At 39.2% G+C, this 21,907-nt stretch overlaps 1 protein-coding gene across 5 annotated transcripts in view; it reads left to right on the plus strand.

The window, feature by feature from the left end:
• Window positions 1–21,907, plus strand: part of CEP128 (centrosomal protein 128) — a 364,379-nt gene that overhangs the window by 32,040 nt on the left and 310,432 nt on the right. For all 5 annotated transcript variants that reach the window (XM_028155817.2, XM_054715853.1, XM_054715854.1 and 2 more), the window contains exons 5-8: window positions 10,262–10,388; window positions 11,444–11,562; window positions 15,156–15,247; window positions 19,822–19,894. In XM_028155817.2, the coding sequence (XP_028011618.2) occupies window positions 10,262–10,388; window positions 11,444–11,562; window positions 15,156–15,247; window positions 19,822–19,894 (411 nt within the window). The remainder of the gene's footprint in view (window positions 1–10,261; window positions 10,389–11,443; window positions 11,563–15,155; window positions 15,248–19,821; window positions 19,895–21,907) is intronic.

The raw sequence follows: 21,907 nt of genomic DNA on the forward strand, positions 1-21,907 counted from the left end.
GAGGGGGAAGAATTCAGGACATGAATTAAACTGAGAGTTACTAACTTTGGGCTAACTTTCATGGGTAGGTAAGAATTTTAAGGACAGTTTATTTTAAAGTAATACATGCTCATTGTTTAAATAAATAATAAAACTCCGATCTCATAGCTCTTTTGAGTCCCACTCCAAAAAGGTAACAGTTTTGATAGTTTCTTGTATATTTTTCCAAACATTTTCTATGCATGCAAAAGCTTACATGTGATTGCTTTATAAACTGGAATCATACGTAATGATATGCAAACTTTTTCATTTAGTAATATATATTTATATTATTTTTCATATGACACATTCTTTTGAAATTACATTATACTGCATAGTATAGGTGTTTTAATTTTTTTGTATTGTTGTAATAATGCACCAATGAGCATTATGGTACTCATGTTTTTCTGTAATCATGTGTGATTCCTGGGAGCAGAGTTGCTGGGTTGAAGGATATGTATACTTACAATTTTCTAGATATTTCAAAATTGTCCTCTCAAGGATGTGCCAGTTTGTACTTACTTCAAATGGGGATGTAAGAAGGAAACATATCCAAGAATTCTGGAGTAAAAAGAATATTTTTTATTAATATTTTGTTAATTTAATCTATATTATTTCCTCTTTTGAAATTTGTTAATTCATCTGCAAACTCTTGGAAATTCAATTAAATTTATTTCTCCATGTTTTCAATATGAATATATACTTTAATAAGACTAGAATTATATTTGTACTATGATTGCCATGTGTATATATATATATGTGTGTGTGTATATATATATATATGTATATATATATGTGTATATATATGTGTATATATATGTGTATATATATATGTGTATATATATGTGTATATGTGTGTATATATATATGTGTGTGTATATATATATGTGTATATATATATGTGTATGTATATGTATATATATACACATTTATATATATGTATATATATATACACACATATATGCTGTATATAAAATTAAATGTATATATATATATATATATATATATATACACACACACATATATATGTATATATATACACACATATATGCTGTACTGAATTGTCACATAACTTACAAGTTATAATTGATGATTTGTTATTTTCTTTTTATAAAATAGAAGAATAGTTAGCATTATTTGCTTGTAATTGGAAACTAATTGCTTGTACACAGGGAAATGTATCTTCTGTCATAAGGTTTTCCGCTACTATGATTTAGAAAATAAACTTAGATTTTTTTGCAGCTAAAAGATTTTCATGATTTATGATGTATTTGACAGATGGAGCTATAGATTTTGTATATTTGGGTAGCTCCTTAAAAGCTTTAGCTTAAGCTACTTTATTAATAATGGGAGTTAATATTTTGCCTTTTAATTTTAGTGAACAATTAAAACCACTAATAGCAGAGAACAATTCTACTTTGTCATGTTGAATAGTAGATGCTTGCTTATAGTAGCAAATTTTCTTTGAATTTGCAATTGGGAAATGAAATTATGAATTAGAGAAACTTCTGTGCAGATAAGCATTTAAAACACAAAGTATGTTCTACTATGGCAGTAAGCCTTTGAGGTAGGCCTTGAGTTGAATAATGCTGAACTCTGGAGGCTTTATATATGGGAAGTAAATACATTCAACAGGTACTTCATTACCATCTGAGTTGTAAGTATATAGTATGCAAAGCCACTTTATAAAAAATAAGACGCAGGAGAGCAAGAGTCTTTCTTTGGCTTCAGACTTTTTCTTACTTTGATCTAGAGTCTCCTGAATTTCTCCAAATTCTTGTCCTATTAAAGCAGTTGGTTCTCAGTGATTTTCCCCTGCAGGAAGCCAGAGGAGTAATGTCACTCATTGCCTGGCATTATACTCACTTGATAGAGCAGTGATCTTCATCACGCCACCTATAAGTTACCTGGGGAGCATCTGCCATAATCTATTGGAAGATGTGCAACTCAGGAAGAGTATTTCTTGCAACAAGTGATTCTGATGGGCTCCTCAATGAAAATTGTTTTCTTAGAATTAAAATATTTACTGTTATGGAATATTTTACACCTAAAAATGAGTATATGTAATGTGCCAAGGATCATGTGATTTATCAGAATCTTTATTTATAGTCCTTTTTTAAAAATATTTTTTTTATTGATTTCAGAGAGGAAGGGAGAGGAAGAGAAAGATAGAAACATCAATGATGAGAGAGAATCATTGATCGGTTGCCTCCTGCACATTCCCTATGGGGATCGAGCCTGCAATCCAGGCATGTGCCCTGACTGGGAACCAAAACGTGACCTCCTGGTTTATTGGCCGACACTCAACCACTGAGCAACACCCGTTGGGCTCTATCTATATTCTTGAAGTCCTTGAAGTACATGGTAGTATTACCCATTTTTTTCTCTTATTTTAATCAATGTGTGCACTGTTTAGGGAGGAACCCTGGAAATTGATGTTTTTATTTTTGAGACTGTGCTGCAACTTATACAAGTCCTCTTGCGGTGAAACTTGTTATATATAAAAAAAAATCCTGTCACAGCTTAATCCATTTTAACCAGTGCCCAACTGTTAAAAATTTCCTCCTTTTTAAATATCTATTGCCTCATTGAAATTAGCATTTCTTTTTTAAAATATAAGGAATTTCCTAGAAAATGAGATCAAATCCTTTGCTCTAGGGAAGACAAGAAATTTTTTTATTAACTTAGATTTTATAAATGATTCTATTGCTAAGCCTCAGGACATGGATGTTATATATATATTTAACATAGTTATTTGATTGGGCTTTAATTTTGTGAACATAATTTGCCAGTTGGTGAGGGGGAATATAAATAATCGATATGGTGTTTTCCTCCTGAGATGACCTCACCCAACAAGAGAACTATGAGAATCATTGCTGTTGGTTTTGTGAGGTCAAGAGAGATGTTGGGTCATTTTTTTGACTACTTTTCCTTGGAATGTACATAATTTCACTGTCGACCCCTTGAATCGTTCTAACATAGATTTAATTCTTTGCTTATGATATGTGAAGCTGAGCAGTGTTAGAGGGTAGCAGGGCGTCTGTGGTGTTTTGTAGAGAAGCAGCACCTGCCTTTTCACCGTCTCTCTGGGAATTTCTCTAAAACATAGCATATCCCAGGTGCTTTTAAACTATCAACTCATTTAATTCTCTCAACAATCCTGTTGGGTAGATACTATTATTTTCCTCATTTACAAGATAAAACACTGGGGCACAGAATGGTTGCTAACTTGCCCACAGTCTCCCAGCTAGTCAGTGACAGAGTCAACCATTTTATCCTAAAACCTAGTGTCGGGATTCATTTACCTCATGGTTGCTCACATTTTTGTGATGTTGTGAATCTATATTTCTGAAAATTAGGGGTTTGCATTCAAAGCTTAAAGGGCTATATAATTCACATTGATAAATTAGATTTTGGAGATTACCTTAACTGATTGAAAAACAGAAGCCCATTGTCACACAAGTCATTATGTTGTAGCTGGTGCTGTGTCAGAAATTAGAGTTAGATGGAACAAATACAGAAACAGAATTGGGAAGAAATCTGGTGCTGAGCTAGGACTGGCATGGACAGATTGTCAAGGATGGCAGTTTAGCCTGGCACTTAGGCAACGTGGTGGATTCTGCAGCTTCCCTACACCAGCATTGATTTCCCCTTTCCTCCTAAGTAGCAACCATTGATTTTTCACTGGCCTTTCTTCCAGCCATTCCAGCCAATGAGCCATATTTAGTTGGATACAATGACATAGGGTCTTTGGGCTCCTTGACTTTCATAACCTTAAATAAGTGTCATTATTTCTTATTCTGTAAATTTCTTGGGAAGTCTGAGAACATTTGGGTCAAAGACGACCTGTGGGGAAGGTTTTAGTTAAAAGCTTATTTTAAACATTTGTTATATAGTGCAATTGATTATCTTAGTATTTAGAATATATCTAGAAGTCTGTGTTCCTATTGATAAGACATCAGGGACTATTTTTGAGTTAATGCTATAAAAATGGAATGCCCTCAAGAAAGAATATTCAACATAAAAAGTTAATGCCTTCTGCAGTGGAAGTATAGCTGATGATGCTAAAGTAGTTCATATTGGGTATAAAAGCAAAATACAGTTCCCTTGATTCAGATCAGCTGATTTATTCATTTTTAAGGGAAAGATGGGTGAAAATATAGTAATATCAAATTAAGCCTTAGAGGCTTGCACTAATAGGTAATTTTTCTCCTAATTAAGTGTTCTGCTTAAAGTTTCCTTTGGGAGTAATATGATGTTACCATCTGGCACATGAACTTTGGAAGAATTTAAATGTTGAATAATAAACTGCAGGTTTTTGTTCTATTCAGTGGGTTTCAGTTGTTAAATATACTGAGTGACACCCTAGGAGGATAAAGTTAATGGTTTAGAGCCAGGCACAAGCCACTTGTAATCTCTCATAGTTGAAGGCATGTGCCCCTTTCTCTCTGGCCGAGTTTTACTAGTTGTCCTGAAGTTGAGAACTAGTCATAGTCTCTTAATAACTTTAATGTTAAGTAGTAAGAGTCTACGGGTAAGAAATTGTAATTGAACAATTAAAGTCTGCTGTCTTCTTTATGTAAATACATTTTTCAAATCTTAGAAATTAGGTTCTTAGAATTCTATGTTTAAAATTTTATTACCAAGTCTCTCATGAAAAAGCTGGACAAGAGAATAATTTTTACAGACTTTTGCTTTGAGTCTTGAGGGAAAATGTAGATTTTGGAATCAGACTTCAAAATGAATCTGATTTTTCTGCTAGAAACCATTCAGTTACTTTGGGCAAGCTACTAAACCTTTTTGATCTTGAGCTTCATGAAAAATGAACCTAATCATATAATTCTCTTTATAACATTTATTGAAGTGGTTATACTGTTTTAGACACTTGTTAAACACATATCTTCTTGTTATTTCTTTAATCCATCCAATAATACTTATACCTTCAAGCATTTGCTATGTTAATAGTGCTTGGTATACAGACATTCAGTAGTTTTCTTTCCTTGAATTCATTGGGTTTAACTTTAGTTTCATGAGGGTATCATTGTGACTATAAATAACAATGTGTTGCACCATTCACAGTGATATGTATATTTGATTATTTTGATATAAAAGCATATGCTAAATTTGACAGCATACATAATATTGCTTTTCCCACCTCTATGTTCATGAGTAAATTGTCTGCCCACCCAAAATACAGTAATGTACTATTAAGGGTACCTTTCATTTTACATAGTAACAATGCTTCAAGTTTTTTTTATTCTAATATCAAATGAGCAGAGGTAAAAGAACATGTAAATGAAGCATTTATAGCAGATTGTGAAAATGTCATTGCATGTTTTGTGATGTGGGAAAGATAGAAATGGAATTGTCACTTGGTCTGCGGTGATATTGTCATGCTAGACTCTAAGAATCTGCACTTTTAAAAATACATGGTTTTTTTTTTTTATTTCAGAGAGAGAAAAGGAGAGGGAGATAGAGATAGAAACATTGATGAGAGAGAAACATCCATCAACTGCCTCCTGCTTTGCCCCCTGCTGGGGATCGAGCCTGCAAACCGGGCATATGCTCTAACCAGGAATCGAACCATGACCTTCTGGTTCATAGATTGACATTCACCTACTGAGCCACACTGGCTGGGCAAGAATCTGCACCTTTGGAATCAGTACCACAGTCTCATGTGGAGTATTATTTTTGTTTCAGCATAATAGCATACTGAATTAATGTTAAACTGAGCTTTATTAGTGTTGTTTTGTTTTCTTTTAACTTCAAGTTTGGTTTGCTTTTGCACCTAGTTAGGAGTTATAATCCTAAAAAATTTGAAGAAACTTTTATTATTTTACATGTTATCTCTTCATCTCTTTGATTTTGTGTTTCAGGAGTGATTAGGTTAGTTTCATGCATCATGCTTAGATTTTGTGCAGTGTCTGTTGTGTTACTGTTACTTTAAGTGTATATTTTAATTCTGTTACATTTTTAGTTTTGTGTTTTAGGTGGAGGATGTGTTTTTGCCTTGATATTAAAAGAAAAATCTTTATCCTGCTTATTTACTTTTGCATTTCAATTTTTGGTCTTTATCAGCCTATTCATCTGTTCAATGGCTTATGATATACCTTTTAAAGTTTAAAATGAAGTTGTCGAATAGTTTATCTTATTTCTGAAATGATTAATTTCTCTTGTTCTGCAATATTTTTCCCTATGTTCCATGGTGGCTTTTCCCCATTTTTGTTAACAGGGGTTGTGGGTGTGTGTGCCTGTGTGTAAGTTTATTTTATTCATCAGCTTTTAGTTACAGCTCAGGATTTGTTAGCAAAGAAGCCTGCATAAAAAGGATACTGGCATACTCTGCCTCTGGCATCGGTAGATAAGATTATTTTGGATCAACTCTCTTACTCTGAACAACTAGAAAGGCCAAAAAAAAAAAAAAAAAAAGGAAGTAAAAAATAGTATTATTAATGCATCAGAGACCTACCAAAGCAGTGAGGCCTTTTGTAGTAAAAATCTGGCATAAATGCGACTCCTTTCTTCCATCTACACAGTAGCCGATTTCAGAAGAGGCTGGAAGCAGAGAGGCTAAGATCAGAACTATCAATAGACTCAAAAGGCTGGCAGATCAAAACTGGAGTTCAGCAACCCTCCAGCTTTCAACTGGGACTCAAACAGTGAATGAGTAGGAGAAATGGTGAACTGAAAATAAGAGAAGTGATAAACTGAAGATAGACTAGCCCTTATAGAGACAGAAGCCCAGCTTTGGATCATCTTAATTCCTAATTGGATAAGGCGATTTGGGATTCCTAGTGACCCTAGCCTGACTTCCTGCTAGAAGAAAAACCAGATCTCTCCTGAAGGAAGTTGTCATCATCCAGAGCTTTAAATGATCTCTACAATTTTTAATATATAATGTCTATCACCTGATAAAAAAATATCCAGGCATATGAAATTATAAGAGGTGACTGAAAAACCAAGGGAAACAATAAACAATAGACAATAGAAGTATATATGGGACTATAAAATTATTATGTTTAATCCGTTTAAGAAATTAAAAGATTGAGAGTTTTGACAAAGAATTGGAACTGTCAAAAAAAAAACTAATGATAATTTTGGAAACTGAAAAATATAATTTAAAAAATCAATGAACTAAAACCCTTAACAGGTGGATTAAACATCAGTTTGTTTACAGTTAAAGAGATAATTTTGAATTGAAAGATTGGCCAGCATACATTATCTGAAAAGAATGGAGGAATGAAATGATGAACAATATAGAAGCACATAGGAAACATGATAAAAAGCTCTAACAGTCAGTGGTTCTCAACCTTTTTAATGCCACGACCCTTTAATACAGTTCCTCATGTTGTGGTGACCCCCAACCATGAAATTATTTTCGTTGCTACTTCATAACTGTAATTTTGCTACTGTTATGAATCATAATGTAAATATCTGTGTTTTCCAATGAACCGCTGCTGTAGAGCCCAAGACCATCGGCATGCAACTGGATTTTCAGGAGAGAGGAGAGTGGGCATCAACAAGGTCTGAAGGGCTGATGGTTGAGAATGTACAACATGAAAGATATCAGGCTATAGATTCAAGGATCTCTATGAGTCAAAAATGAGATAACTACAAATAAAAGTGTACATGGTCATATCATAGTAAAACCATTGACAAAGTCAAAGAGAAAAATCTTAAAAATAGCCAGAGCTAAAAAAGGCAGATTACCTTCAAAAGTAGCAATAATAAGAAATGACAGCTGATTTTGCTTCCAAAAGTATAGTGACATCAGGCTTAGCTTGAAAGATGTGAATAATAAAGAAAAAAAACACAGGAAAAGTTAATAGAGCTGGTTCTGTCATTGGCTTGTGTGAACTAAAATCATTTTCCATTTCTAATCCTTTTCTGAGGTTACAGATTGGATTTGAGGTTTTTAACTTTAACATTATTTAATTTTATTCTGAGCCTTTGTTATAGATGATTGATAGTCTATTTTGTGTTCATTGTGTAAGACTTCTGATCTAGGTAATATGTTAGATATAGTTCTCTTTTACTTATATGTAAATTACTCTCAAGATCAATGTTGCTTCTCCCGGGCCTCATCTGTATGTTTTCCTGGATTGATAGGCTGGGTCCTACAGTTGTAAACATGCAGACAGGTTATGGCAATTAGAGAAGCAGGGGACAGAATGTATAGAAATAGTAGCCTTTAGCCTTTTTTTTTTTTAATAGAAATAAGAGCAACAATTGAGGTAGATTCCTGAAATTCTAACTGTGCTTCTTTTAATCCAGACTGTTTTAACCTTGGTTTTCTAGAAGAGTTAAATCCAAAATGAAAAAGGATTTGCTCACTTGTGGTTCATGTTGTTTCACTTGTGCTTTCTCTTCAACTGCAGCTTCTTTCTTTCTGAATAGTTCCCCAAGGAAGTCACCTTGTTCTCTCTATAGTGCTTCTGTCTTTTAATTCTGTCTGAGTTTAGGAGACCCTCTCTTTTCAATCAATTGTTTTGTTTCAACATTCTCTCTAACAGGTTACAGATAACTTGTTATGTGGTTCATGCACTATTTTTATTAGCATTATTTCTTATTCATCCTTGGATAAGATATCTAGACCTGAAGTTTCTCGGCAATTCAGGGTATGTGGATTTTCCTCAGCTTTACTCTTTGTTCCCTTGGGTTTTGGTTTAATACTCTTTTTGAGTATATACCTGTGTACAAGTGTGGGCATTATTTTAGTATTTAGTGTGTTTTTATTGAATGTAACTCTTTAGGTCTAAAAAGATACCTTCTTTTATAACCTGCTGGTCAATTTCCTAATGAGCTGAAGAGAGTATATGAACAACTGTAATTTCTAGTGTGTACTAACACATTGACATCAGGCCATGTAGTTTCCTGGAAATTTAAATCTTTAAAAAATTTTTTTTTCTTTATTGATTAAGGTATTACATATGTGTCCTTATTCATTCATTCAAAGATTTAAATTTCTATAAGGCTAACCAATGGACACAGACAACAAGGGGGTTAGGGCATGAGTGGGAGGATGGGGGGGGGCGCGGCAAAGGGGCAATAAGGACACATACATAATACCTTAATCAATTTAAATCTTTGAATGAATGAAAGATGTTCTGGTATAGAGTTGGGTAGTACACATTGTTTCCAGAGCAGCCGTCACTGTGACAGCTGTTCAGTTTCCTGTTTGTTACAGATCTGGGGTTTCTGAAGGAAGGGAGGAAGGCTTTCGTTTCAGGTGTGTTGGCCTTGTTATGTTTCTAAGCATGGGTGGCAGGTTAGTTAGACATTGGGATCTGGTTTTGTAAGCCTGGACATCTCATTCATTCATTTATTTATTTACTAGAGGCCTGGTGCATGAAATTTGTGCACTTGGGGAGGGGTGGGTCCCTCAGCCCGGATTGCAAGAGGGTGTAGGCCAGGCCAAGGGACCCCAATGGTGCATGATCGGGGCCAGGGAGGGATGTGGGAGGTTGGCCAGCCAGGGAGGGACCGTGGGAGGGCTTCAGGGCATGTCCCACCCGTCTCATTCAATCCCAATTGCCTGGACCCCAGCAGCAAGCTAACTTACCAGTCAAAGTATCTGCCCCCTGGTGGTCAGTGCACGTAATAGCGACTGGTCGACCAGTCAACTGTCTGCCCCCTGGTGCTCAGTGCATGTCATAGTGAGCGATTGTGCGGCTTTAGCATATCATTAGATATTATACTTTGATTGGTTGAATGGACAACTGGATGACCAGACACTTAGCATATTAGGCTCTTATTATATAGGATGTGTCTTTATTGGTTTTTTTAGAGAGAGAGAAAAGGAGAGGGATAGAGAGATAGAAACATTGATGAGAGAGAAACATCATCAATTGGCTGCCTTCTGCAGACCCCCTACTGGGGATCGAGCCCGAAACCCAGGAGTATACCCTGACCAGGAATCGAACCAGTAACCTCTTGGTTCCTGGGTTGACCCTCAACCGCTGAGCCATACCAGCTGGACTAGACATTTCTTTTCAATTCTGGTAATAAAAAGATGGAATAGATAGTGTCAGATGCTGTTTAAAACCTGATGTTAGAATTGGTTCTTAATATATTTATGTTTACTATTTTTATATTTCCTAACATAACTTAGTTCAAAATTTTCTCTGATGTAAATTCTCTTTCAGAACCTAGATATTTGAAAAATAGCTTTTGAAATGTCTAGTCTATTTGCATTTGCAAGTTGTTTAAAGAGAATAAATCTCCATTATATTCTTTAATTTAGTTAAAAGAAAGCTTGGAACAATCAATAGGCCAACTACGGAGTCAACGTTTATTGAGAAACTCAGGAGGGAGAAGTATTTCTGTTACAAGTCTGAGTGCAAGTGACCTTGATGGTGGCACTGTGTCAGGTAAATTCTACAGAAGTTCTGAAAATCCCTTTCATTTAAAAAATATTCCCAAAGTGCATAGTTAATCTATTTAATCTTTGGATAATTACAACCCATACATAAAATCATACAAATAAGGTATTAAAGAAGCTTTCAGCTATTGTATAGTGAATATTAAAAAGTATGTCTAACAGTACTCTGTTCTTGTGAGTCTACTGCTTTTGTTGTTCTCAGACTCCATAGACCATGCAGAGCTTTAACTGACAACACTAGGATTGAAGCATCTACCATCAATCAAAACAAAAATAGGATCTAGTGATATTAGTAGATTTCTGGATTAGGAATCCTAGTTTCATAGTTTTTCAAATCTCTCATTATGAAATATCCTATGACACTTGTTAAGAACAGGTGATCTTTATTCTTGGTGTGCAGCTAGAATTCAATGGCTGGATTAAAGGTGAAAACAGTTTGTAATTAATCTTACTTGTACTTTTCTGCAGCACTGAGATATGTTTGAATATACAAGACTTAGGCTAGAAAAGAGTAAAAAAGTCTGCAGTGAGGGGAGGTGATTTAGGTAGAGTGCACATCAGCAGCTCACATTGTTAATACTGCTATCGATCCCGATAATAAGGATTACAAATAGGACACAATCAGCTATTCTTCTTTATGTAGTTAGTTTTTATTGATCTTTAAATGCCATTTATATGTTAGATTCATTAATTTGTTATTTGAAAAATTCTGTTATAGTAGTATTATAGTAGGGGGATATAAAAGTTATTTTTATTTAGTTATTTTTGTGTAAGAGAAAATATATTACTTCTTTGAAAAGTATAGCAAATTAGAACTTTTGATAGTTTATTTCCAGCTTATTTTTTGTTCATTTTATCAGCTTTAAGAGCAAGATTAGTGCCAATTTTGTGGAATTTTATGGCTATAGTAACATACTTGGGGGAGTAGTCTGGGCTAAGGGCACATGTGTATATTCATATCTGCTATGTACTTACTGGTAAAATTTTAGATCATTTCTCCTCATGCAGCATTTTTATCCTTTTCCTTTTCTTTCATTTATAAAGAAAGCCACCGTTTTCCACCTACCTCACCTCTCAAGGACTATGGGGATCAACAGGGTAGTAAACGAATTAGATCCAGAGCTGGTGTCCGATTTGTTCGGGAGACTGAGAACGTGGGCCAGGTACTTTGTACCATTCTGTACTCCAGATTCCTTACCTTTCTATATAAATGTCTGACACTTGAATTCTATGACTATATTTGAACCAGAGTTTCATCACCAGTAACTTTGTACTGATTTTTTAAAAATAAGTAAACTATTTTATTTTCAATGTACTAATCATCATCATATATTTATTTAGAATTTTGTTATGGAGGATTATATTTTGTAGAACAATTTAAAAGTGAGTTTACTTGGACAGGTTTTTTTTTTTTTTGTTTGTTTTAATATATTTTATTGATTTTTTACAGAGAGGAAGGGAGAGGGATAGAGAGCTAGAAACATCGATGAGAGAGAAACATCGACCAGCTGTCTCCTGCACACCCCCTACCGGGGATGTGCCCACAACCAAGGTACATGCCCTTGACTGGAATCGAACCTGGGACCTTTCAGTCCGCAGACCGACGCTCTATCACTGAGCCAAACCGGTTTCGGCTGGACAGGTTTTGTTTCCTTGTTCAGCTGGGTCACTCTTCTGTAAGCCTTGCTAAGCCAGCTACTTTCTGTTTTGCTAAGTTTGGTTTAGTATGAACAAGTTAGTCCTTGTGTGGTTAACCTGTTATTTTTCAATTAGTGTTTTTCTGATTGTTGAGTCATCAAGGGAGCCACTTTCTGTTAAGTAAGAAATTCCATACTTTTTCTATGTATGCACTAAAATTTCAGAAGTATTCATTCTATGGACATATTTCTTTTTCTGCTTCTTTAAATTTCTCTGCAAGTGCTGAACAAACATTTTTGTTATTGTTGTCCTGGGTAGCTACATTAATTAGATAGGGGCTAGGGGATTTTGCTGACGTTGACATCTTTGTTTTGGTTGTTTTAGGACTGAGGGTTCCCATTTTGTTAGTATACTCATCTATAGCTTTCACTTGTTATTGCATAAGATAAAGAGATAACAAAACCAAGTGCATTAGAAGACACCTTGTAGAAACTTTTCCTTCACTATGTTATTTTTTGGTGGTTATAACTTGTTAGCATGAATGATATGTTTAAACCTAGAGCAGAGAATAATATCCTAACATTACTCATTTACTCTTTCATTCTATTTGTTTATGTTCCTCTGTCCTGGGAAAGTTCTTGTGCTTGGAAACAATGATGAGCAAAAACCTTGCATTTTCTTGGAACTTATAACTTAGAGTGGGAGCTAGATATTCATCAAATAAGTGCACAAGTACATCCACAATTATGTGCAGAGATGCATGTTCTAACAGAAAGAGGCATAAAGCTATGGGAATGTATACTAGAGGCACCTGCCCCAGTCAGGGAAGGCTTCTCGAAAAACAAATGGCTTATGAGCTGAGATCCAAAGGTTCAGTAAGAGTCATTTAAGGTAGAACAAATACCTTGACAGGAAGGAGGATAGTGCTTATGAGTAAATTAAAGAAGTCCATGTGGCTAAAGATATATGAAGCACTGAGAACATGTATAGCCTTGTAAGGAAGTGACAACTATTTTGCAAAGATTGCCCTGGCTCCAGTGTTGAAAATGGAGTCAATGTGGTCAAACCAATTAGGAAGATATTGCTGTATTCTGGGTGGAGATGATGGTCACTTGGAATAGGAGAAATGGAGTTGGAAAGAAGAGGGTAGATTTAAAAACTATTTGCTGGACAAAATGAAAGGTCTTGAAGATCAGATGACCATGTGAGGAGGGTGGGATGAGTGAAATGGGGATGTCAAAGATGAGTCCTAGGATTCTGGTTTCCAAAATGGGAAAATCATGATGGTAAAACCTGTGTATTGTCTGTTGTTCATCCACTGTATTACCTCCATTCCTTTCTCTTTCATTGTTCTTCCTTATTTTAAGTCCATTCTCTTAAGATGACCTTTAGTTCCACATGACTATGTACATCTTAATGCCCCGTGTGACATTTTTGTGGTTTTGTTTACTTATCTGTCTTCCATGTTAAATTGTGAGCCACTTGTTTCCCAGCACAATTGTTGGCACTGCTTAGTTGCTCAACATTCATTTGTTAAAAACAAATCAAATTGTTGTTTCTGCAAATCTATATATAACTTAAAATTTTTATAAATTATAGCATACTCATGTATATAGATAAATATTGGCAATTAAAAGTACAATAATCCTATCTAATAAAAGAGTAATATGCAAATTGACCATCACTCCAACACACAAGATGGCCACCCCCCATGTGGTCAAAGATGGCTGCCCCCATGTGGACACAAGATGGCTGCCACAAGATGGCTGGCAGGGGAGGGCAGTTGGGAGGGACCAGGCCTGCAAGGGAGGGCAGTTAGGAGTGACTGGGCCTGCAGGGGAGGGCAGTTAGGGGTGACCAGGATGGCAGGGGAGGGCAGTTGGGGGTGACCAGGCCAGCAGGGGAGGGCAGTTAGGTGTCGATCAGGCTGGCAGGGGAGTGGTTAGGGGGTGATCAGGCTGGCAGGCAGAAGCAGTTAGGGGCAATCAGGCAGGCAGGCAGGCAGGCAACCAGTTGGGAGCCAGCAGTCCTGGATTGTGAGATGGTTGTCTGACTACCCATTTAGGCCCGATCCCGATGGGCAGTCGGACATCCCTCAAGGGGTCCCAGATTGGAGAGGGTGCAGGCTGGGCTGAGGGACACACACACACACACACACACACACACACACACACACACACAGACCCCGTGCACAAATTTCATGCTCCGGGCCTCTAGTATGAATGAAAATCCATGTAACCATCACGCAGGCCAAGAAACAGATTGTTGTTATACCCCCAAAGCCTCTTTTTAATTCCTTCTTTCCCCATGTGCTATCAACTACCTTGATGTTTATGTTAACCATTATCTTGCTTTTTTAAAAGAAATCATTTTTACTACTTACATCATATTTATCTCAATGGAATAATACTGTAGACCATCTTTTGTAACTTGCTTTTTCCATCCAATGTTATGCTTTTGACATTCAGCCTTACTAATGTGTAGGTAGGTTTGATCATTTTCATTGCTGTAGGATGCACGGCTGGAGGAATATATTGGAATTTATTTGTTCCAATTCTATTTTTAATGGACCTTTGGTTTGTTTTCACTGTTCTCATTACGAGCAGTGCTGCTCCAAACATTCTTTTACATGGTTCCTGGTGCATGTTGGCACGTTTCTCTATAGCCTGGGTTGGCACGCTGCAGGGTGTGGTCTACTTGAATAAGGTTCTGTTGTAGCACAGTCTTGTTCATTGGTTTGTGGCTACTTCTGTGCTATAACAGAAGAGTTGAGTAATTGTGGCAGAGACCATATAGCTCGAAAACCTGAAATATTTGCTATTGTACCCTTTACAGAAAAAGTTTGCTGATCCCTTTTCTAAGGTATCTATAAGGAGTGGAATTATTGTACTATAAAGATGTGATGGTTAATATTATATATTGCTTTTTAACAGTTGCTTTTCTTTGGAAAGAATATTTTATTTTATTCAGAGTAGACATTAAATTTTATTCAGACTTAATAACATTATAAAATTTGGGCCTTATTACAAAGAACAAGTTCTTATTCTTTACCCTCAGTGAGTCTTCATGGAAGATTTAACAGAATTCTAAATGGATAACTATGTTCTGCCTTTCCTAGATTCATGCTTTTCATCAGTCCCTCCGAGACCTCAGCAGTGAACAAGTTCGCCTTGGAGATGATTTCAACCGGGAGCTTGCCAGAAGATGCAGGTAAAGGCAGAGTATGGTTTTCACTGGAGGCATGAATTATTCGAAGAATGAAATAGGTTTTAGAATTTACATGTTTACATGAATTTAAAAAACTGAACTGTGTTTTTATACTAAAACAGTTCAAGTCCTTTTGAATTTAGAATGTATCATGATGACTCAATGTTAGACACATTAATTTCATATTTTTAAAAACATTTTAACTTACTACAATGGAATGCTGACACTGCAGAGAGAGACATTGTAGAACCTTATCAAAAAGGTAGATTTACAAATACATTGAGGAGAGAGAGATGGAGACAGACAGATAGACAGACAGACTCAGAGACCATCTGACTGATAATGGAGCTATAAAATAAAAAGCATAAAGTGGAATTTGTCGATCAATGGACATGACCCATTGTAGAATCTGATATTTTAGTTTTCAGTTGAAATCTTCAAAAGCCACTGGTTTATATCTGCCCAGTCTGTGCAACTTGTCAATTCTGAGTAGTCCCTAAGAAGTACCGTTTATTTAAAATTTCTTTACTATCTTTTCATTTTCATCATCAGCCGGGACAGTTGGTTTTCATTTGGAGGCCAGAAACAAAGATTTTATATCCCTTCTCAAGAGTTACAATCTGTGTAACAATGATTAGGGAATAGCAAAGCTGAATTGAAATTTGTTTACCAAGTTCACTTGCTAACTCCCACTCCGGCTAATGAAATCATTCCACACACCAACTTGGTGTTGTGATAGCAAAAAGAGTCAAAACTATAACTGTTAAATCTATGAATATCAACTACTAGAGGCCCGTTGCACAGATTCATGCACCAGTGGGGGTCCCTGGGCCTGGCCTGCGCCCTCTCGCAATCTGGGACCCCTTGGGGGATGTCGGAGAGCCGGTTTCGGCCTGATCCCTGCATGCCAGGATGAGGGATCCCACTGGTGCACAAATTTGTGCACCGGGCCTCTAGTCTCTCTATATGAAACCTTAATATGCAATTAGGCCAAACGGCGGAACAACCGAACAACTGGTCGCTATGATGTGCGCTGACCACCAGGGGGTGCGTGCGGAACATGGCAGGCATCAGCAGCAGGCTGCATAGCGCAGAACATGCTGGGCATTGGCCGTAGTGGGATGGCGGAGCAGGTGAGTGGGTGTGCCAGACCAAGGCTGGTTGCTGTCATTGGGGTGAGCCTTTGGTGGTTACTGAAAATTCTTTGCTCCCGCGTGCCATGGTCCCACTGGGCACTCGCACCTGCTGCCGGTGCTGGCCTTGCTTGCACCTGCATCTGGTGCTGGAGCCACCGCTCACACGTGCTTTCGGTACCCAGTGCTAGTCCCAATCGTGTTCCTTTTACACATTTGAAGGAAGGGTATAAATTAAGCATAGGAACATGAGTTTAGGAAGTAGTTGTCCTGTAAGACAGCAGTTGCCAACCTTCCGGACCTCATGGATCACCAGTGGCCTGCAGACCACCGCTTGGCGACCACTGCTCCAAAGGTTTCCTTAAACCAGTGGTCGCCAACCTTTCGGACCTCATGAACCACCAGTGGCCCGCAGACCATGGGTTGGCGACCGCTGCAAGGATACACAGGGGAAGTTGCAGGGATGACTTTGTTGGTTAGTTTTAATGGACATTTGGATGTCCGGTGGGGACTGAAAATCTGCTGACTCATGGGCTGGTACCCTTTAGTAATAGTTTGTGTGACTCCCATTAATTATTTCAAGAGGTAGGTGTGAGGAAGAGAAACTTTATTTAATCCAAAATAGGAGTCAAGTTTCTGGTGAAACTTGGTGGCTTAACTTTGTGGATGAGGAAGATTTTAGGATCCAATTCTGCTTTATTTGTACCACAGATTTTTAATTCATATTTATAAACTAGAGGCCTGGTGCACGAAATTTGTGCATGGGGGGGTGGGGTCCCTCAGCCCAGCCTGCACCCTCTCCAATCTGGGACATCCCTCTCACAATCCAGGACTGCTGGCTCCCAACCACTCCCCTGCCAGCCTGATCGATGCCTAACTGCTCCCCTGCTGGCCCGATTGCCCCTAATTGCCCTCCCCTGCTGGCCTGGTCGCCCCCAACTGTTTTCCCCTGCAGGCTTGGTTGCCCCCAACTGCCCTCCTCTGCCGGCCCGGTCACCCCTAAGTGCCCTCCCCTGCAGGCCTTATCGCCCCCAACTGCCCTCCCTTGCAGGCCTGGTCCCTCCCAACTGCCCTCCCCTGCAGGCCTGGTTGCCCCTAACTGCCCTCCTCTGCCAGCCCGGTCACTCCTAACTGCCCTCCCCTGCAGGCCTGATTGCCCCCAACTGCCCTCCCCTGCTGGCCATCTTGTGGCAGCCATCTTGTGTCCACATGGGGTGGTCATCTTTGACCACATGGGGGTGGCCATCTTTGTGTGTTGGAGTGATGGTCAATTTGCATATTACTCTTTTATTAGATAGGATCCTGTGTAGGCAGATGCTAGGTTTAATTTTCTGTCTGATTCAGAAAGGCTGATATGTTCATTTAATTATTCATTTTTATTTTGTCTTGACATTTATTGTAAAAGAACACTGGAAAGCAAGCTTTTTGAAAGGGTTAAATAAGGTTACATTCAGATGCTATATGGAGAACTGATTTAAGGAGGCTAAGTTAGACTACTTCTGCATTAATATGAGAGATGATGGTGGCTTGACCAGGATTATGGCAAGGGGCAGTTGGACAGGAGTGTGTTTCCACATATTTATTTATTTATTTTTGCATATTGAAGAGGTAGGATTTAGCAGTGGGTTATATGTGGAGGGGATAAAGGAGACTAAATCCAAGATGACTCCCAGATTTCTGACTTGAATAACTGGGTAGATGGTAATGCCACTTTTGAAATATGGAAGACGGGAAGTAGGTGAGGTGTAAAAATTAAGTTTTGACCTTGGATATGTTAGTTTTAAGATGCCTGTAAGACATCCAAATAGAAATATAAAATACTCAGCTAGGTATTTACATTGGAGCTCAGAGGAGAAGTCCCTTTTAGAGGTTTTAAGAGTGGTCAGCATAGAAGTGGCATTTGGAACCATTGAAATGGAGGATATTTAAGGAGAAACGGTATTGAGAGCATCAAGGACAGGGCTGAATGCGAAGGCATTGCAATCCTGGGAAGTCATGTACACAGAGGAACTGGACTGAGAAGCAACAGCTATGAGACGGGGGAAATCCAGGAGCACATGGAACCACAAAAGCCAAGAAAGAGGTATAAGGAAAGACATTTTCAGAGATATAGACTTAGAAAATTTATCTTTTAAGGTAACTTCCTTCCAACGAAATTACCTAAGGACATATAAGTAAAATAGATGGTAACCAAGAAAGAGTAAGGTATAGATTATAAAAAATAGTAAAACTAACTAAGAAATTTAGTGAAAATAATACCCAGAATGATAGCCACATAGCAGGCTCGGGAACTGTTCACTCTGGATAAGAGCAGAGGAACTGTCCTTGGGAATAATGTAGGTGAGTGGAGTCGATTCTTAACCCTTTGCACTCGCTTGCTTTTTTCTCGATTCCTTTATTCTAATGCTAACCGTGTCGAGTCACACTCGACATCCGAGTGCAAAAGGTTAATAAATGATTCAGTAACAAGTGGGGGAAAATATCAATGATGTGATAAATAAGGTCCATATAAGGCCAAAAGATGAAAAACTCCAGCAAAAAACAAAAGCACAAGAAAATTAATGATCCAAGTAAGCTGACTAAATGTGAGCATGAAAGAAAGTAACTAAAGAACATCAATTCTCTATGATGGAATATTAATGAGAGGTATATGTACATTATGCAAGTCACACAGATAACCAATAGAAAAACTAAAAATAGCAATACATTCATCCAAATTTGGAGAGAGCAATGTGAGTGAACTAAATATTTCAAAACAAGGAGTCAATTGAAAATGTCTAGAATTGGAAATGATGGAAGTAATCAGCAAAAGAATTAAGAGTGGAAATGATCAAACATGTTTGCCAGTGGGGCTTGGACTAGAAGTGAGGAAGTGTGAGAGAGGAAGGCCTTTGCTTTCCTTTGTAAGTCTTTCTGTACTATTTTATTAATGATCCTGTATTTACATTATTAATTCGATGGGAAAAAGGTAATGGGAGATAAGTTAATGAGTTTGTACAGCACACTTTTATGTAATTGGATTATAAATTGCTGGAGAGGATGTGAGATTAAGAGTTTTGTTCTCCCTCCCTCCCTCTCTTCCTTTCTTCTTAATTTAAAATGGAAGATATTGCAGCTTAGTTGTTGAAGATGATGTTCTAGTATAGCAGTGTTTCTCAAAGTGTACTTCCTAGACCAGCAGCATCGACATCACCTAGGAATTTGTAGAAATGCACATTCTTGGACCCCATCCGAGAACTACTAATTCAGAAATTTTGGGGATTGGGCTCTTCACTCTTTGTTTTTAACAAGCCCTCCAGGTGTCTCATATGTTTGCTAACATTTGAGAACCACTGCAGTAGAATATTATGTAATCACATTATTTTATAAATTTTATTAATTGTATATATTTTCTCAATTGTAAATATTTTAAGCCAACTTAAAATATTTTTCTTTGTTGCTTAGGTCGGATGCTGAAACAAAAAGGGCTTTGGAAAGATTGACCGAAAAACTGAGCGAAACCCAAAAACAAGAAGTGGTGAGAACTCTTTGTTTATAAAAAGTTTTATTTCATATGCAGATGGTAGAGAGAGTGGCTGGGTTCATTGTATTCACAATGAAGTTCAGTAAATTTTAACTTTTTTGGTGGTGTATGCCACTTTGTTTAATAATATATTTTATAGCTCTTATAAAATGTTTATGAATTTTCAGTATTTAAGTTTGAAATATTTACAGTGGTAGTGTAATAGGGATAGAATTATCATTTGTTTTAATTGTTAGTTTTATTATGAATTTTAAATTGTATTGACTCAGTGATGCTTCTATAGCTCTTGTTAAATGATATTTGAGAAACACAGAATTTTGAGTAGTGGCTCTGTAGCACTCCCATTAAGTATTTTAGGTCATCCTTCCTATCAAATAAAAGAGTAATATTCAAATTGACCGTCACTCAAGACACAAGATGGCCGCCCCCATGTGGTCAAAGATGGCTGACCCCATAGGACACAAGATGGCCGCTGCAAGATAGCCTGCAGGGGAGGGCATTTGTGGGCAGTTAGGGGTGACCAGGCCAGAAGAGGAGGGCAGTTAGGGGTGACCAGGCCAGAAGAGGAGGGCAGTTAGGGGTGACTAGGCCAGAAGAGGAGGGCAGTTGGTGGGGGGGGGGACCCAGGCCTGCAGGGGCCAGGCCAGAAGAGGAGGGAAGTTAGGGGTGACCAGACCAGAAAAGGAGGGCAGTTGGGGGGGACCCAGGCCTGCAGGGGAGGGCAGTTGTGGGGGGACCAGGCCTGCAGGGGAGGGCAGTTGGGGGACCAGGCCTGCAGGGGAAGGCACTTGTGGGTGATCAGACAAGCAGGGAAGGCAGTTAGGGCTGATTGGGCTGGCAGAGGAGGGCAGTTGGGGGATACCAGGTCAGCAGGGGAGGACAGTTGGGGGGTACCAGGACTTCAGGGGAGGGCAGTTGGGGGGTATCAGGACTTCAGGGGAGGGCAGTTGGGGGGGCAGGCCTACAGGGGAGAGCAGCTGGGGGACAAGGCCTGCAGGGAGGGCAGTTGGGGGGGACCAGGCCTGCAGTGGAGGACATTTTGGGGGGACCCAGGCCTGCAGGAGAGGGCAGTTGTGGGGGACCAGGTATGCAGGGGAGGTCAGTTGCAGGGGGACCCAGGCCTGCAGGGGAGGGCAGTTGTGGGCAATCAGGCAAGCAGGGAGGGCAGTTAGTGGTAACTGGGCCAGCAGAGGAGGTCAGTTGGGGGAGACAAGGTCAGCAGGGGAGGGCAATTGGGGGGACCAGGACTGCAGGGGAAGGCAGTTGGGGGGGGGGACAGGCCTGTAGGGAAGAGCAGTTGGGGGGACCAGGCCTGCAGTGGAGGGCCATTGGGGGGGGGGGATCAGGCCTGCAGTGGAGGACATTTCGGGGGGACCCAGGCCTGCAGGGGAGGGCAGTTGTGGGGGACCAGGTATGCAGGGGAGGGCAGTTGGGGGGACCAGGCCTGCAGGGGAGGGCAGTTGTGGGCAATTAGGCCAGCAGGGAGGGCATTTGAGGGGGACCAGGCCAGCAGGGGAGGGCAGTTGGGGGGGACCCAGCCTGCAGGGGAGGGCACTTGGGGGGACCTGGCCTGGAGGGGAGGACAGTTGTGGGGGACCAGGCCAGCAGGGGACGATAGTTGGGGAGACCCAGGCCTGCAGGGGAAGACAGTTGGGAAGGACCAGGCCTGAAGGGAAGGATAGTTGGGGGTGACCAGGCCTGCAGAGGAGGCAGTTGGGGGGACCAGGACTGCAGGGGAAGGAAGTTGGGGGCAACCAAGCTGCCAGAGGAGGGCAATTAGGGGTGACAGGCTGCCAAGGGAGGGCAGTTAGGGGTGACCTGGCCAGCAGGGGAGGGCAGTTAGGGGTGACCAGACTGGCAGGTGAGGGCAGTTAGGGGTGACCAGGATGGCAGGGTAGGGCACTTAGGGGCAATCGGGCCGGCCAGGGAGCCATTAGGCGTCGATCAGGCTGGCAGGGGAGTGGTTAGGGGGTGATCAGGCTGGCAGGCAGAAGCGGTTAGGGGCAA

This window comes from Eptesicus fuscus, chromosome 5, assembly GCF_027574615.1.
Source record: "Eptesicus fuscus isolate TK198812 chromosome 5, DD_ASM_mEF_20220401, whole genome shotgun sequence".
Lineage (NCBI taxonomy): Eukaryota > Metazoa > Chordata > Mammalia > Chiroptera > Vespertilionidae > Eptesicus > Eptesicus fuscus.